Source organism: Sminthopsis crassicaudata, chromosome 3, assembly GCF_048593235.1.
Source record: "Sminthopsis crassicaudata isolate SCR6 chromosome 3, ASM4859323v1, whole genome shotgun sequence".
In the NCBI taxonomy this organism is placed as follows: domain Eukaryota; kingdom Metazoa; phylum Chordata; class Mammalia; order Dasyuromorphia; family Dasyuridae; genus Sminthopsis; species Sminthopsis crassicaudata.
Genome location: NC_133619.1, coordinates 476,807,030 through 476,826,382, shown reverse-complemented (window position 1 = coordinate 476,826,382; position 19,353 = coordinate 476,807,030). Strand labels below are relative to the sequence as shown.

The following is a 19,353-nucleotide window of genomic DNA, read 5'->3' as shown; positions in this document are numbered from 1 at the left end:
AATACAGTTCAGTTAATTTCTAAGAAACCTTACAGGGACAAGACCTTGCAGTTAGAGAGAGTGGAGTTTTATACTTTTAAAACTGCTAGGATCGTCTTTGGAGAGTTGGAACTCCTCTTTTCTTACCTCGTGGATTTTCCACTTCCACAGGTGAGCTTGATTTCCCAACCCCCTACGGGTACTTATAAAACAGTGTTTATGTTTAGAATGGGTTGGAAAATTGCTGTTTTAATCACTAGAATAAATAGACAGTGTGTGATCTTTGACCCAGGAGGAAAATATCAGATTTATTGATTCACACTCCTGGAGTACAATTCGGTATCAGAAACTCAAACTTTGATTTTTAGGCAAAAGAATTCAGGGATATAGCCGAGTGTTCTAGTAAAGTCATTACTGCACAGACTATCCCCAAGATCTTCTCTTCTAAACAAGAGAAGGGAATTTTGGGATATGTGATTGCTTACAATTTTTAAATTTTGATTTTACATTTTTAAACATTTTTGATTTTACATCTTCAAAGTATTTTGATTTTACATTTTAAAGTTATTTTGGTTTTACATTTTTAATCTATTTCGGTTTTACACTTTTAAATTATTTTGGTTTTACATTTTTAAATTCTTTGCATTTTACCTAGCAATGCACTTCGGGCATACACAGAAAGTGCAGCTAAGTGACAGACTGACTTTTGTCTGACTTGTTAATCTTTTTGACAACAACTTTGTTTCCACTGTGATGTGGAAAGGCCTGGATGGCATTTGGAAAGGCCCAAGTTGGGCCCCGAGTACATTCCTTCCTAGGTGCAGATCCAGCAGCAGAGTTCATCCCCACGAGAGACATTTGTAACCTGGGGATCCAAGAGAAGGACCAGACAACAGTCCAGAGAGACCAGCCAGATGTCAGCAGCCCTTCAGACGCTGATGGCAGCGATGCCCCTCCTGACCATGACACCAGAGACAGCAGACACGGTTCCAGTGTTGCAGCTGAAATGGACTGTTTTGGGTGATACGCAATATAAAGACTGTAAATGGACAATGGGCCTGCTTGCTTCTCCCGTGGCCACTTGCCATATGGTGGCCTGGGAAGAGGCTTTGCCCTATGCTTTCTATTGAAGGACTATGCTTTTAAATTAGTGGGTGAAAAACCAACACACCCACCTGCCATTGTTATTGAGACAATGTTACTGGACATGACTTTGCTTATGTGCACCTGTGATAAGCTAGAATTGTTCTAGAATTGTGAAAAAGTGCAATTGAGAATTGTGATAAGCTAGAATTGTTCTAGGATTGTGACAAGTGCAATTGAGAATTGTGATAAGCTAGAATTGTTCTAGAATTGTGAAAAGTGCAATAGAGAATTGTGATAAGCTAGAATTGCTCTAGGATTGTGAAAAGTGCAATAGAGAATTGTGATAAGCTAGAATTGTTCTAGAATTGTGAAAAGTGCAATTGAGAATTGTGATAAACTAGAATTGCTCTAGGATTGTGACAAGTGCAATTGAGAATTGTGATAAGCTAGAATTGTTCTAGGAGTGTGAAAAGTGCAACAGAAAATTGTAAGAAACTAGAATTGGTCTAGAACTGTGATAAATGTAACTAGAATTGTGACAACCTACCTACTAATATTTGTTAACTAGAATTGTGATGTTTTACCTTGTTGACTTCCCACCTCAGTGTTGACATCCTACCTCATTGGCATCCAACCTCTTTGGCCTATTATCTCGAGTATGACTTTGATGAATGGGTTGAACACTTGGGCCACTGTTGAGCCTGGTTCTCATTGTCATACTTCTGTTTACTGATTTGCTGCTTTGTACCTCCTTGGGCATAACACTCTGTCATCTCATGGATCAAGTGAACTATAGCTGGTGCTAAAAGTTTAGCTTGATGAGATGTGCGGTTCCCGCAAAACAAGAGAAAGGGAATTGTAAGGGCCCTTTAAATGGGCGGACACAGTGCATCGGGAGATTGAGGCCCAGAAGTATTAGGACTGCCCTTGGGCGGGATCCTGGCCATATTGAGATAGTTTTGTAATGGGTGACTCTCTCGCTGATTGGCTGTGTGTGTGACCTCACAGGCCCTATATAAGCCCACTGCAGGCAGCAACTGCCCTCTTTAACCTCGTGCTGTTCACCCTGGCTCCTAGCCTGGGTGGCCAAGCCAAGATGGGTAGCCGAAAGAGGTAAGGATTTTGGTAGTGAACACATAGGTCTTCTGACCAGGTGTTCACTTGGGAACCAACAAGTCAGGGCATCAGTTAGGGCATTATGTGAGTAGGTATAATAAAGGCTTTTAAGATTACACGTGGTTGTTCTTGAGCGCGCTACCGGTTATTAAGCTATAGATTCAAGAGATTGTGGCCAGAGACCTTAGAAGGCCTCAGAGGAGGCGAGCTGGGTAGAGCTCACATTGCAAAGGACAGTGGTCAAAGGTACTCTGGTGGGTCTAGGACAGACTAGTAATTGTAACTGCCAGGAGAGCACATAACATAGCAGAATTGAGACTGAATAAATGATGTGAAGTGAATGAGTTGAAGGGCTGAGTGGGAAGTTAACACATATTCTGAAGTTCCCTAGCATGAGAGAAGAAGAGTAGGAGTTGAGGAGGAAAGATTGTGATTCAAGTACCAAACTCCTCCTTGAGGAATGACCTGGAAGTCTATAGAAAACAACCATCAGGATTTTGATTGGGTGGTAGACATGAATAACATGGACCTCACAGGGGAAGAAGTCACTGAGTGATGAAGTAAGATGAGAACCTGAAAATGACAATAAGGAGAAAGGCATATTCTAACTTCCTTGCTTAGACTATTGAGCAGAGTAGAATGAGTGAAAATTCAGCCAGTATTAGAAAGGAGAACCAGAGAGGCTATACTGTGAGGGGAAGGGGAAGGTGGAAGAAGAGGAGAAAGCAAGTTTCAGTGACTGCAAGAAAAGGAGTAGAAGAAGAAAACATTTCAGATGAAGGAAAGAATGTTGCCTGTGGGAATAGGCATTCTAGAACTTCTCAATTTCTATTGAAGATACCACCATTCTATAATCTATCCATGTTTGCCTATCTTTGAGAAACTATTGTCCATATCCTATCAGTTTTTCATATTAGCATATCTAACATGTTTGGGGCTTTCCTCATCTTCTCTTAACATCAAAAGGATGCCAAGGGAGTGCACAGGCTATCCACTGATTACATGGCTGATTTATCCTTTTCATAATTGTGTTTTCTTGGATGACAGCCTTTAATACTGATTTATCTACATAAATCATTGTTTACAACTGTAACCTATTCACATCTGCCAACTATTTCTTAAGTGACCTTTGAGTGATCTGATCCTCAGCTACAATGCTTCAAATTCCTTAACTGTACATTCTTTACAATAGGGAATTTTAGTACATGTGCCACATATTTATACATATAGCATTTATTTTCACAAATATGCATGTGTCACATACATATTTGTGTAAGAGTTCCACAAAGAAATATCATTTTCTTAGCAAAAGTTATAAATAATAAAGTTAACTAATTTTAATGCCCTAGGAATCCATGTTTGTGTTAGTATATGCATTCTTAGTCTCTTTATAGTTGGTACACAACCAAAAATTTTTATCACTATGTTGCCAAACTAATGATGAGCTTTTTTAAAAATGTAAACAGATTGGTCCTGAGATGAGTCATATATGTTGTTGGACCATACCTCAAGCCTTTCATTCTGACAGAACCTGCCAAAACCTGTATTGCACTAACATATCTGATGTATGCAGGATCACCACTACACCACATAAGTCACTGAAATAGAATTTTAATGGAGGCAATTTAAGTCATCAAGAAAACAAAACATCATATTTCATATAGACTATAAAGAAAAAGTCATACATATAACACATGACTAGATGAGAGGAGAAATGGGATATTATACAAATTAATAATAGAAAACATTTATATTCAATATCAAGGAGCTACAGACATGCACAGCTTATATTGTTTTTTAAATCTAAATACTATACTACTGTAGACAACTAGGTAGTGCAGTGATCTGGTGCCAGGTCTGGAGTCAGGAAGACCTGAATTCAAACCCTGCCTCAAGCACTTACTAGCTGTGTGATCTTGAGCAAGTCATGAACCCTGTTTGCCTCAGTTTTCTCATATGTAAAATGAGCTAGAGAAGTAAATCATAAACCACTCCAGTATCTTTGCCAAGAAAATCCTAAACAGGGTCACAAAGAATGGAACACAAATGAAAGATGAATAACAAAATTATACAATTGACAGTATATGATTCATGTATTAGGTTATATGCTACAGATTAATTTCTTAGGAGCAAACAGTCTTTCTATAATATATGATGAAGATATTGAAATCATCCTTTGATGTATTCAGTGCTTTGTCTTTTCATTACACAAGTCAGTTATATGATAGCTTTGCAATGACTTTTGTATTCCCTGCTTTCTCAATAGATGGAGAAGGATTTGGATGGAGGAAAAGACTCTGAAACTGAAAACAAAACTTAATTTAAAAAAAAAAACAAAAACATACCACTGGAGGGCATGCTACCTAGCGATAAATTTCAGTTTAGTAATGCCAATGAAAATCTTTAAATTATTTCCCTAACCTCAATCTTCAGTTGTTGCTAGTCAAGATAATGTAATCCTACAAGTTAGTCAAAATTTAATTTATTAAACTGCATTTAAGTTCAAAGATATATTCACCAACAAATATCAACTCAAAAACTTCTGATAGATAACCTATTAGATAAAAGACTTTTTCTAAATTGTTTAAGCACTACATCTGGGGTCCTTTGTTTTATTCTTGAGTATGGCAATCAGCTTCCTTTCAGCATTTATGACAAACAGGTTGGGCTGGATGCTCAACTTTCACACACACAAAAAAAAGGAACAAATTTTGTCTCAGCGAATGTTTTTGCCCAATGAAAACTTACTGAAATTTAAAAGGCCAGATAATATTCCTTTACTGAATATTGTTGTTTGTCCTTCATTCTCAAAGATTACCAATGACATCACAAAAGTGAGATCTATAACTCCCATAAAGACTGAGCTGTTCTTGAAAAGTATGTAGAAAGAGAAGGAATTGTTGTCTTTTTTTTTGGGGGGGGGGGGGGAGGAAGAGGAGGAGAAGGAAGGGATTGAATTAGAATAATAATGCCAAAGAAAAGGAAAAAACCTACCAATGAAACATTTCATTGTTGAAACACAATGTAATAAAAAAAAATTTAAATAAACAGGAGATTCTAAAATTTAGAGAAAAACAAAGAAAAGTGAGGGAGAGCTTTGAAATAAACACAATGACCTGGGTATATAGTTTTTGAAATGGCAAGTTATATGCAGTAAGATTTGCAGTTTCTTTATCAGTTCTTTGTAAATAGAAATGTTCACATTTGCTTATCAGTCAACAACAACAAAAAAAATCAGACATCATAAAAAGTATATTGTATACAATTTCATAAACAGTTTTTGCAATTATTTAAAGATGTTTTATATTCCTTGATCTTCAATTAGCTGACTCAAAACTTCTTTTCAGTTAACTTCCCCTCTCCAACCTTATACATATTTATTATGTAAATGTTCTGTAAATCAATACTAAAATACACTAGGGAACTCCTCTTTAAAAGTAAACCCTCCTGGGCTGCAGGAAGACAAGCATACTAATATACTGTTGCTGGAGCTCTGAATTAGACTAATGCTCCGAAAAGCAATTTAAATATGTTTTTAAAATTATTAATATGTCCAAATCTTTTGATTGAGAGATTCTACCTCTCTAAGTATTTATGCCAAGAAAATCAAAAACAGAAAGGAAAATCTCACATATAACAAAAGATTCTTTTGTAGTACTTTTGTTGTAGCAAAGAACTAAGAGGAAAGGGCACCGTCCAAAACATGGATCAACAAACCATAGTACTAGGATACAATGGAATATTGCTGCACTTAAGGAGACAATGAATATGAAGAATTCAGAGAAAATAAGCAAAATTGCAAACAATGACAATATTGTAAATGGGGAAGAAAAAGAGATAGACAACCTGAATACTATATATTTATAAAGACTAATTTGGACCCTGGAGAATAAGTGAGAAAATGCTTCAATGAAGAATTAGAGAATTAATATTAGACATAGTTAATGTGTTAGGCTGTTTCCCCTTTTCCTTTTTTAAACAATATTTGTCACAAATAATGTGGATAGGAGAAGAAATTTTTTTGAGAATTAATGATATAAAAACAAGATATAAATTTTAAAATTAAATAATGATATCCCTACTTGAAAATCTCTGTATGAAGTAATTAATCTATTTTTGTAAAAGATTCGAAGAATATATCTCTTCAAACAAGTTACACCTCTTCAGTGTCAAGGTATGTTGCTGTTGACAATACTTTACCAATAAGTGCACCTATGGCTATCCCTAGCAACGATCATAATACGCAAGGAAGAAAGGAATTTCCAAGTCACTAATCAGATGATGAAATTTAAAGCTTAGATTAAGAGGAATAGAAAACTGATCAAAATGAACATATTATTGTAATTATACAGTATTGTAAAATTGTACACATTATTTATCCAACATAATCAGATGTTTAGATCATAGCAGAGAAATAGGGAGAAAAAAAAAAAGACATCTGATGTATAAAAGTATCAGTAAAACTATTTTAATTTAGTAAACCCAAGAAATGTCACAAGACCCATGAACTAAAATTTATGCAATTTACTAATAAGCATGGTTTCAATCTTCCCTCAGAGTCCATCTGTAGCCTTTGACACTATCAGCAGTCTTTTTGATACTTTCTTCTCGCTAGGTTTTTGTGACATTGCTTTCTTGGTTCTATCTAACTGTTCCTTTATAGTCTCTTTGGCAGGATATTCATCAAAGTTGTGAGGAGCTTACTCCAAAGTTCTGTCTTGGATCCTCTTCTTCCTCTACAATATTTCACTTGATAACCTTATTAGCTTCCATAGATTCAAGTATTATCCACATTCTGATTTTTAGATCTGTTTATCCAGCCCTAACCCTTCTCCTGACTGCCAGTCTCATATCTTCAAATAGCCTATTGAATATCTTGAACTACATGCTTCATGACACTTCTTAAAGTCAACATGTCCCAAAGTGAACTAATAATGCTCACCTTTTCCTAACTTCTCTATTATTATCAAAAATGAGGAATCCTCCACTCCTTAACTTTCTTTTGTCCCCCTCTCCCCCAAATTCAAATCCAATCTTTTTCCAAGTCCTGTTATTTCTTCTTTTGCAACATACTATGACACTGACAATCTTCCAAGGGTAAGATTGTAATAACCTTCTCAGTATATCCTTCACTTATTTGAATGAGGGATCTTCCTAAAGTATAGGTCTGACCACTTCATCCCCCTACTCAATAAACTTTAGTGGCTCTCTTATTACCTCTAAAATCAAAAATAAACTTCTCTGGTTCTTAAAGCCATTTATAATCTACCTGAGCCCCTTTCTCTCTTTCTAGTCTTCTTTCACTCTAATCCTTTACACATACTTGACAGTCCAGAAACGGTAGCTTTCCCTCCCCCTATCCCTTGAACAAGACACTTCATACATTTTCACTGGCTGGCTATCTCCCATGCCAGGGATGCTCTTCCTCTTCCTGCCCTTGCCTCCTGATTTCCTCTGTGCTAAAATCCCACCATCTACAAAAAGTCTTTCCCCTGTACTCTTTTTGTTTGTGCCCTCTGTTAGGGATTACTTCTAATTTGGCTTGTGTGTGTCTTGTAGGCAGTTTTTTATGTTCTCTCTCCAATGAGAACATGAATTCCTTGAAAGAAAGGGCTTTTTTTTAGCCTTCTTTATGGTCTCAGCACTTTGTACAATACCTGGCACACATTAGATCTTAATAATTGCTTGCTGACTTCATGATGGCACTATCTAACAATTCCCGCCTGGGTTCAACTACTAGCATCCATTTAAGAAAAAACTGACTAGAATTAGGAGTACAATCTATGACTGTGTAGTGTTAAGCTAAATGCATACATGAGAACTAAAAAGCAACCTCAGCTTCATTAGCACTTTACTTTAACCTAAAGAAACTAATTATAATAATAAAATATGAATTACAAAAATATGTAGCATCACAAAGCTTCTTAAACTGTGGGTTGTGATCCCTTTTGGGGTTGCAAAACTGAATGTGGAGTGTTGTGAAATTATTATCTATTATTAGTAAATGTTTGATTTGTAAACCTATTTAATATACCAAAATTTCTCTGCAAAAAGGAGTCACAAGCAAAACAAGTTTAAATCCTGGTATAAAACTTTCAGAATCATATTTAAATGATGTATAGAAATAATCTTTCGGTTGTTCTTCCTTTAAAATTATCACAGAAACTAAACTGTCCAAAACAGTAAAAATAGAAATATTTTAAAAATACTGTTTATGCTACTTAAAAAAAAAAATAGAAGATAGCAAGCTTCTCTTTATTTCTAATCGTGTCACTGCCACTTTTCCTAGGAATTATTATAATCCTATAATCTCTGTATTCAGATCCCTTTTGAAAATTATTAACATTTTAAATTCATTCCTTATCTATAATCCATTATACTAACTTTCATATAGCACTTATGTATATATAGGTGCTCAAGCCAACAGACAGTATTAAGTGGTAAATATCTAATCAATAATCTAGCACTAAATGTAAGGATACTATGCCAATCTTAAAACTGGGAAAATATAAAAGAAACCAGTTTGGTTTTTTCCTATCATAAATGATTATATGTGATACAGCAGACCTTCAAAGATCAAAAATATACCTAACTGGAATTTTATGCCTACTGCAAATAAGGAATATGAAGTAGATTTTAATTTCACAAAAGATGTTAAACTCTAAATAAAATCTGTCTTCATTTTAGTAGGGAGATCATTATTTACAATTGTTCAAACAAGCCAATTTCACAAGAAAAAAAGAAACCAGCTTTCATAATACAATGAAATAAAGCAAAAAAATAATAATCTGTTTTTATCATTGTCTCTCAAGTGATATTTTTAAAAATATATATCAAATTCATTTAGAAAAACAAATTTAATGACAATATTTTTAATCTCAAAAATCACTATACCAATGGTTAAGTGAAATGATTTGGTGACAGTCAGACACTTGTGTTCTAGTACTGGCTCTGCCTTTAACTTGTAGAGAATCTCTCTGGACTTTGGCTCATTCATCTGTAAAATAAAGAAGCTAGGATAGACAGAATCTATAGTGTATTCATGCCCTAACACCCTATTATTCTAAAGTATATTAAATTATCTTTTTTAAAAATCAACAATCAAAAGTTTATCTTTACAAAATTCAATGTTTTTATCCAAGTTTTAGCAAACTGCACACAAAACTCAATATAAACAGCAAGTTAACAACGTTAGTAAGTATTTACTATGTGCAGAGGTAAGGAAAAAACAAATTCAGAAGAGACAGTACAGTTCTTGATTTCTTAGAGCTTATAGTCTAATACCAATTAAAAACTGGAACTATCTGAACCAAATGTAATCTGAAGCTATCACATGTGATCCTCTAATACTACTAAACCTCATCTTACATTACTCCCTCTCCATATGGATTACATTCTAACTAAACTGTTCTATTCACACACTATTTCCACATATATTCCATTTTGTGCTGTCTTTGCTCATGTTTCCTATTTTTACTTTTTGAAATCCCTATAGTTTGTTGTTGAGTCATTTTTCAATTGCATTCAACCTTTTATCATTTGGAGTTTTCTTGGCAAAGATATTGGTTTACCATTTCCTTCTGCAGCTTGTTTTACAAATGAGGAAACTGAGGCAACACAACTACTATCTAAGACTGGATTTAATCTCTAGAAGATGAGTTTTCCTGAATCGAGGGCTGATATTCTACTCAGTACACCATCTAGCTGCTGGAAATCCTATTCATCTTTTACAACCTAAAGCAACAATTTATGTTTTCAATTAAATCTTTTCTATTACCATCCAGTTAATAAGGAGCTTTCCTCACTCTACCTCCCAAAACCTTATGTAGAATTTTAACACATTATTTTCTAATTTCTCTATTCCAAGGATTCTAATCTAAGCTCCACAGACAGATTTCAAGGAATCCTTGAACTCAGACGGGAGGGGGTAAAAATTACATCTTTACTTGTACTAACTTATAACTGAAATTTAGCATTTCCTTCAGTCAAAGGAATGGTTCTGATTTTTAAAAAGGATGTTAAAAACTTATACTTTTCTAGATGATAATTAGATGAGAAGCAAAACTGCCTTAGTCTTTAAAAATCTTTTCCATTCAAATCTTAATTTTTCTTTTGGCAAGGTAATTGGGCTTAAGTGACTTGCCTGTGGTCTCACAGTTAGGATATATTAAGTATCTGAGGCTCTATTTGAACTCAGGTCCTCTTGACTTCAGGGCCAGTGTTTTATCTACTATACTATCTAGCTGCCACCTCCCTCCTTCACCCACCCCCACACACACACACTCAAATCTATAATCTCATCAATGTACTTACTGAAAAATCACAACCTATCCATCTTTCCCATATCAAACCATTCTTTTTATATTTTCTATAATTCTTTACAGGTCAACCCAATTCAGCAGCTAGTTCACTGCATAAATGTCTGTAAAATGTTTGTGCAAATTGAATAATGTTTTTTTACTGGAAAATAACTTTATAATTCTAAAGTGGAAGACCCACTGTCACATGAGTTTAATAAATACACCAATTTTATATACATATATATATATATATATATATATATATATATATATATATATATATATATACACACACACACACACACATATGTATGTAGATGTATACATAAACACATATGTCCTATATACATAAGTTTTTACATATTGTTTCTCCCATTAGAATCTAGGCTCCTTAAGAGTCAGGACTGGTTCTACCTTTCTTTGTAACTATCACTTAGCATAGAAAGTACCAAAAATGCTTGAAGACTGATGCTTGATTATCTCCTTTACCAGCTATAAAGATTTCCCCACTCCTCACTGTTCCCATGTTCCAAACACATTTTATGATTTTATAAGCCCCATGTTCTGGAATAGACTTGTACAAGATGAGACTAAAAACTCATAGTCTCTAGCTACATAAATTAGGAAAGCTTTTTAGTTCTAGGAAGCTTCTTTCTTCTTGCCCCAGTCTCAGGGACCAGATTGCCAAATTCCTTTTTACTGACACCACCTGCAGCTTCTGACCAAGGTTTCTCCTCCAGCCCAACCACTAAACAAAATGTTATCTCCCACACATCTTTTAGAGGGTTTTTTGATGTGTGTGTGTGTGTGTGTGTGTTTTGGGGGGGGATAGGGGATAGCTTTTTGTATCCAAGAGGGAATATTATTAAAACATTCTCTCTTATAGCCCCTTCCTGCCAAGAACCACTTATTCTCCCTTCTCTTTCACTATCTCTCCCTCTCTCTCTTCTCTTTTTTTTTTTACTTAGATCCTGTGTGGAAAAATAAAGTCAAAGATACTTAACTGTATAGTGTATAGGTCTCACTATATGAAAGTACTAAATTAAAATTTACCTAAATTTCAGGAGATAATCAGGCTATTCGGCATTTCTACAGTGTAATTACAGATAGGAATAATCGTTCTCCATTAAATATTAAGATAGGTCAAGATATAAACGGATATATGTCTAAATACTGAAACAAGAACAAGAAACAATGATTTTGGGAGCTAGGTAAGCATTCATATTTTGGGATGAAGAAAGATCACTTATGGAATTTATCCTTACCTCTTTCCTCTACTTCCTGTTACCAATTAGGTCACAACAGATTCTATACTAACAACATAAGAATCAGAGACAGAGCAGGAATTTTATCGAGTAATCCAGCCAATGGAAGAGTATGAGAGAAGGAAATCCCAACACAGTACAGAGAAGGAAAAGAAATTCTTCTGTTAAAAACAAACTTCGGTGTCATAGATATAGCTATAGATGTAGAGAGATAAAAAAATAAGCCCAATATATTGGACATTAGGTACCAGTTAAACTAAGCCTAAAAAGGCATTCATAACCAAGTTGGCTTCAGTAATTCTCAAAGATCTTTTATTAAATTATAAGAAGCTATGATCTGCCTAGATGGCAGGAATATACATACTGATTAAATCCAAGTTACTGAAGTATTAAGAAATGCAAGATGAAAGGAATTCAATGTTCTAATAAGTTAAATCTGATTTTTAAAAAAAGAAACCAACTTTTGATAAAAATCAGCCTATTTTCCCATCAAAAATACAAACTATATCTTAACTATTCAAAATTCTGCTAGCAGACAACAAAAACTTCTAATAATAATGATAACAAGCCCCCAGAATCTCAAATATATTTAAATCTTAATCCTCATCCACTTATAGGAGCTTAGAACTTATTTCTTCTTATTTTTAATGCAAACTTAGTTATAATTTGAAGTCCACAGAAGATTCAGAAATAACAAATTTTATATGAGAGCTGCTACCATAGGAAAACATGCTAACAAAGCAGTAGAAGTAATGAATACCAAAGGAAGGGAAAGAAAAAAATTATAAAAAGAAGATTCATAATTTCAAAAAGCATGTATTCTGAAACCATTTTACATAGGAACAAATAATTCTATCCACTAACAGCCCTGAAGGTATAACATGTAACATACATATAACTGATCAGTAAAATAATTGATGTTCCTAATTATAATCCTGAATCATTAGGAAATTATGCCCAGTATAACTTTCTATACAAAATGTTGTTGTTGTTATTTTTTAAGTTGAGTACTTAAGTCTCTAGTTCTCTAAATAACTCAGCTATTTAAAATGACTAGAACCCAAAGAGAGCACTCTACTTAGATGTCTTGGATTCTAGTCTTCAGCTGCAATACTCACTAGTCATGCCACCATTAGCAATTTGCTTAAATTGAAACTGTTACTGAGGAATTAATTTAACGACTCTTTTACTTATAACAATCCAAAATATAGAAAATGTTCTTAAAACTTTAAACATTATGAAAAGATTAAAACTATAAGCAATTATATTAACAAATATTTATTAATGTTTATCTACCTATATTTATCGGCAGTGCTTAGTCTATCCTAAAACTTTAGAGCTTGAAATGGGGAGGGGAGAAGAAAAAAAAGGAACTTTTAGATCCCTCTTAATTAGCATGGCTAGTTGAGTATGTAAAAAATGTCCTATTCGACAGATCACAAGTTTTTAATACAAATGAACTGATATTTTCTTCATATATACTCTGGATGAACTGTTTTTAACTATGCTTTAGAAAAGAAATTTAAAAGATAATTAATGTCTAACAACATCCTATTTTAAATATATTTTAGGTTCAGATATTTTATCCAAAAAAATACTATTGATTTCAGATTTGTTCATTTACACAGTAATAACATTTTGTCCAGCAGAGGGCTCCAATTATTTCTTCTATATACAAAACAGAAATATAACCAAAATTGACAATTTTAAGAAATAAAAGCATAAGGCCCCAAATAGTACTATAAATTCAAATTAATCTCATATTATATCACTTCAGAGTTAACATGGAAAACAGAATTTTGTTACACTGCCTAGCTATTAATAACAAAAATGACACTATATGGAACTTTTCATTAAAGACATAAAAATAATTTCCCAGAATTCTTTCATCAATGCTCAGTTCCTCTTGTAGACAAAAAGGTATTATTTTACAGAAAGATCTTTAAGGGGACAGATTTGCATCATCTAATTCCCCCCTCCAAAAAATGGGATTGTAGTCCAGTGATCCACTCAATAATTGAAAAAGAGTGCACAAAACCATCTGCTTGAAAATACAAATAATTGTTTTGCTGGAGAACTCCCACCACTCCAGAAATATGGACTTTGTTCCTGTCTACACCACAGTCATTCTTTCTGACAGATAGTAAATAGTCTTATGCTGACAAGACCTACAGTCATCAAAATAATTCAAGCTATCATTAAGAACAACCAGAATGAAACATTAAATTCATTCACTAAGAACTGTTGTTTGGTTGAATTAAATAAAATATGGTATACTTTTATGATTCATTTCCAAAATTATTATATTGATTTTTATGTTTAATTCAAATTCTTTTCAAAAATAAGTTGCTTATGTTTGAAGAATTGCACATGTTTAACCTATCTATACTGGATTACTTGCTGTCTAAGAGAGGAAGATAGTGGGAAGGGAAGAGAAAATTTTTGAACAGTTTTTCAAGGGTGAAAGTTGAAAACTGTCTTTGCATGTATTTTGAAAATATAAAGCTATTATCAAAAATTTTTAAAAGCTACTTTGCCCACTTTTCAGCATTTAACTTAAAAGTGCTAGAACTTTCTTAATCAATGAAGCCAGTAACCAAAAACATTACATAAATATTGATAAAATTATAAAAGTAATTCTTATCAAATTAGCATAAAGATCCTAAAATCTGTTTGCATATGTAAAGTGGGAATAATTGAATACATTTTAAAGTTGTTTGTCATGAGATAAATGGCTTGAAATATTTCATATAATACTAAGATAAAATAGGTAGTGCCAATGATGTTAAAAGTGCCAAAACAACATTAAAAATGACCAGCCTCCTCCCCACCCCCAGTTATCCACAGGATCACAAATCTAGTTCTAGAAACCATCTCCAATTTGTGCTGGAAAATGGGTATACCATGGAGTGAGCCAAAAAAAATATTTTTTAAAAATTAAAACTAGATTAATCACAAAATTTTATAAAAATACAAAATCAAGACTTAAATGTATTTTAAAATCTCAAAGTTACAATTATAACTTTTAGAAGATCAGCAGATTTAACAATGACTACTGAACTTTAAGAATGAATTATCACTGATAGAAACAAAAAGCTCCATAGCTCCACCCTGTCCCCAAAAGTGTATTGTCTTAAACAATAAGCACTCACTACAATAATGTAAGAGAATAATAATAATGTTGCCTTAATATTAGAATTTTATATATTTGGAATTCTTGAAATTTGGCCAAATGAAACTGAAGTGTGCTAATTCACCTGTGTGATACATGCTTAAAAGCTTACTGGAATGTAGCATATACATACTAATCAATTTAGGAATTTTGTTGCAATAAAACAACTTAGCTTCTGAGGTATAGTTTTAGCTTTTAATTTTAGAGTCTCTAACAGAAAATGTGTGAAAACAGCTTCCATTGCTTTTGAATAATCAATGTAAATATAAACTGGGAGTAAATTATTCATCCAACAAGTCTAGCAAATCTGGAAGTAATCAACCTACAACTTCTAACCAATATTTACATATGATTTCAAAAAGTAACCTGGATTGTGAATCTTGGGCTAAAGTTAAATTAAATAATGCATTTAAATAATATACTATGTTTCTAACTACAAAGAGAATGTTAACAGCTTTCACTGACAGTAAAATCTCAAGATCCCTAAAAACAATTAGAAAAAAACTTCTGAACAAGTTAATTTGGGCTAGATCACAGTACCTATTCAGAAACATCTATATCAAGGTGTTATGTGCATATTACATAACACTGCTTTGCCCTGGTTGCACATTCCTTTTAATCAAAGGATCTCAAAGCACTAAAGAACACCAAGGCCTTACAATAATATCAATCTAAAGAAGATAAAATTGTACAGTTTAATTTACAAATGTTAAAAAACAGATGTAGCAATGCAGCAGAAAAGTAAATAAAAAACTTCATAGTGTTCCTTCCAAATTCCAGTACTTGATCTGTGGCTTCCATTCCCTATCTCTGACCAGAAAACAGTCATTTGTAACAGGGACAATATTGTACATGATGCTACGCACATTCCAGTTTTTCTCCAACTGAAATACCAGGCCTAGATAATAGAAACATTATTTTGCTTGCATGTTATTTCAATATAGCTTTTGGGACAAAAAATGTGGGGCTTTTAATACTAAATAACAGTATTATTAATAACAATAATATTAATGGTAATATTAAAGACAAATCTTTTAGCTGGAGTTCTAATACTCTCTGGACTATCAGATTACTCACCACTAAACAAGAGAAAAAAGCATTAAACAGCACTACCTAGAGACCCCTCTAGTCAACTTCAGGAGAGTGAAAGATAACATGCCCTGGCATCCTCAATTAGAGAAAATGGCTTTTGTCATCTGTGAGTTTAGGATGTGTGAATGGTGTTGGAAGAGAAATTAAAGGAGAATACAAGGACTTTTTTGAGAAGAAACTGTTTCCATCTGAGGTCAACTAAAGCAGGAATTTACATTTATTCTGCATTTATACATCAAATTAAATAAAAAAATCAAGATAAGAGTTCAACATGTCGACATGTTCTAAATAATTTTTTCTTTCCATTTAAAAAAACTGCCAATGCAGTTTATTGCTGTGTAATCATTTATCTCTTGGCTCTTCATTTTCTATACAATAAACAACTAAAAGCTACCATGTATCAAAAGGCAAGGTTATTAATGTCATCTATATTAACTATAAATCTATTTTAAATAGATGATTCATCTTTATGCTTTTTTACCATACTAGCCTTTATCATTTCAAGCGGCATATAATTTCACACCATAAACCCACATTGTAAGCTTACATTCTAATCAACAAAGTCACAAGCTTAACCTTTAAGATACAAAAGCATTAATAAAGAGTATTTTTGTTTCAAATATTAAACATATAACGAAATTCAATAATGTGTGATTTGTTTTTTAAGTCTAAGGATGTTAATAATATCTAACATTTGATACAGTTACAGGAAGTCGTGGAAAACTGATGCAAATTTCTAACATAATGATTGTCTTATTTGGTGAGATTTCCTTAATAACATTTTTCTTGTACAGACACATATTAGGCAGTAAACTGGGAGGGGGGGTGGAGGAGGAAGATAACTAACTACAACTATAATACAGATCATAATATAATTTTAACCAAGTAATAGTACTTCACCGTCCTTGGAAAATGTCAAGTTTGCAGCTACTGCATTAATGATCTTACTGTGTTATAAAGGCGAGATTTTTCTAAATGATCAATTTCTAAGCAGTACATGAAATAAACATCAATTCTCCAGTTCTACCTGGTATCATTGACAATTTCAGAAGCATTAAGGTAAAGAATTGTATCTTATAAAGAATTGTATCTTAATTGTATCTTGTTCTAGAGGAAATAGGAAGATCACTTATTTTCTACTAACACTCCTACTTCTCCAATTTTTTATGATTCTAACAAACAAAAACACCGGTAGAAAGGGGGGAAAATCATGGGCTGCAACTTTAGTGCTCTAAATCACCAGACGCTGTGATTTCCCAACTATTTTCATCAAATATCTCTTTTGCACTCAACACCCTTCCTTAAGTAAATAAAACCAAAATAACATCTTAAACAAATAACAATACATTCTTCACTTACCATATCAGCCGGAACATTACTGGACATCTTGCTGTTTGATAAATATCCTGATGAGTAAATAAAAATACAGAGATCTTCAAGCCACAGAAATAGCTCCTTTACCAATTTTGACTTAAAGTTGGCAATGTGCTTTCAAAAGAAACTTGTTATAAGAAAAAGATTGTTGGACTGCTTGAGGTTCTGATAAAAAAAAAAAAAAAGAAAGAAAGAAAGAAAACAAAATCCACAGGAATTGTCTCTGTGTCAAGAGCAAAACTCCAGAGATGGCAGCAGATCCCTGTCAGCAGCAGGAGCAGCAACAGTACCAACCGTGCCAGGTAGACCAAGCCGAATGAGACATGGACATGAAGTGGGGTGGGAGGGGGTTAAATCTTCCTTCCTCCTTTCCCAGCCCAGAGAATGATTCACAGTGGCTCCCGAGTCAAGTCCTCATTAAGCAGGAGAAAAAAATGTCCCGATGTGTACATAGATAACTATGCAGATACACATGCAGAGGAAGAAATAGCAGGAGAGCCGGACCAGTCCCAGAGCACCCAGAAACGCGCACAACTCCCGGACAGGGAGACTTGGAGATGGAAAAACCCTGGGGGTGGGGGGTGGGGTAGGGGAAGGTTGGAATATCTCGGGTTGGGGGCGAGGGAGAGACTCAGCAGCTCAACTTTCACTCCAGGGGCTAGAGGGATAGGGGTGGGGGTGGGGGATTCAGAAAGAACCTTTAACTTGTGAGTGGCAAAAACGAAAGCCCAGGGGGAGGAGAGAGGTGGGGGAGGGGAAAAGGTGGGAGCGAGGAGGGGGCCGGACCGAGCCGGACTGGGCCGGGCCGGGCGGGACAGGAAACCCCCGCACTCCCGGGAGGATTAAGCGGCCGTGGTGGTCGCCCACTGGCAGCAACAGCAGCAGCAGCCAAGCGGAGTCTTGGGAGTCATCGTCTCCTGCTTCTCAGGACTCTTTTCTTCTTTCTCTCTCTCTTTTCCGTGCACGTCTACTCTCCGCACCTCCCCCGTCCCTTCAGTCCTCAGTTAGGTGGATCAAGGCCGGACGCCGCTGGGAGCAGCACTTCTCCCCCCTCTACAGCCCGGTTCCGGTTTTTCTCTGCGCCGTCCTCCTCCTCCTCCTCCTCCCCCAGCTGCTGCTGCTGCTGCTGCGCCTCCACTTTTCAGCTCGAGACGCAGCAGCCACCTCCTGTCATCGCCTCTCAAACCAACATGGCGGCTCCGGCGGGCGGCGGCGGCGGCGGCGGCTGCCTGTTTCTAGAGTAGGGAACACCGAGAAGAGTTCTGCCGACCCACTCCGCCTCCCCTTCCCCTCCTCCCTCCCTCTGACTGCCCCCCCTCCCTCCCAACCACCAACACTGAGTGCGTCATGACGGAGACCACCCTCTAGCATCACGGGAATTGTAGTTCCCGTTCCGGAGGGGGCGCACTTGACGAAGTCTTCCTCGCCAGACTCACTAGCCACCCCTGACCCTAGCAGTGGCTATTAGGACAGAAAAGCTCCCTGCTTCTGGGACTGCTCAGCTGCTCGCTTTGGCCTTCGGGCGGCTCCCATGTTATTAAAACACCACCAGGAATAGCTAGCATTTAAGGTTTGCAACAACAACACTTATATAAAGCGTGCTATGTGCCATACCTTATGCTAAGCACATCATACAGGTAGGGTATTATCATCTTCATTTTACAAATGAAGCAACTGAGACAGACGGAGGTTCACCCGGTAACTGCGTGATGTCTCAGCTGAATGCAGGTCTTAAGTTCTGTGCTCTTTGCCACCTAACGACATTATAAAAAGCACGGTACTGTGAGCCTGGCAGTTTGTGTTATTACTTTCATTACAAAATTACATTTACTAAAATCTGCTTTTCCCTGTGAAATACCCACGTGCAATGCATGTACACTTTCAGTTAAAATGATGAGCAATGGGACCCAGCGGATTGGAGTTTGAATCCTGACAGAGAACTGTTTCCTTTGAGAGTTTAGGCAAGTCA

General features: G+C 35.2%; 1 protein-coding gene across 2 annotated transcripts in view; it reads right to left on the bottom strand.

The window, feature by feature from the left end:
• The window catches only part of UBL3 (ubiquitin like 3), a 78,573-nt gene extending 59,871 nt beyond the window's left edge, over nt 1-18,702 (bottom strand). The window contains exons 1-2 of one of the 2 annotated variants that reach the window (XM_074303558.1): nt 18,562-18,695; nt 17,370-18,364 (exon numbers count right to left, since the gene is read on the bottom strand). In XM_074303558.1, coding sequence (XP_074159659.1) covers nt 17,370-17,396 — 27 coding nt within the window. In that variant the 5' untranslated portion in view covers nt 17,397-18,364; nt 18,562-18,695. Of the gene's footprint in view, nt 1-17,369 lie in introns of both variants that reach the window. The other variant, XM_074303557.1, reaches the window with a different exon arrangement.
• Nucleotides 18,703-19,353: the final 651 nt, after the last annotated feature.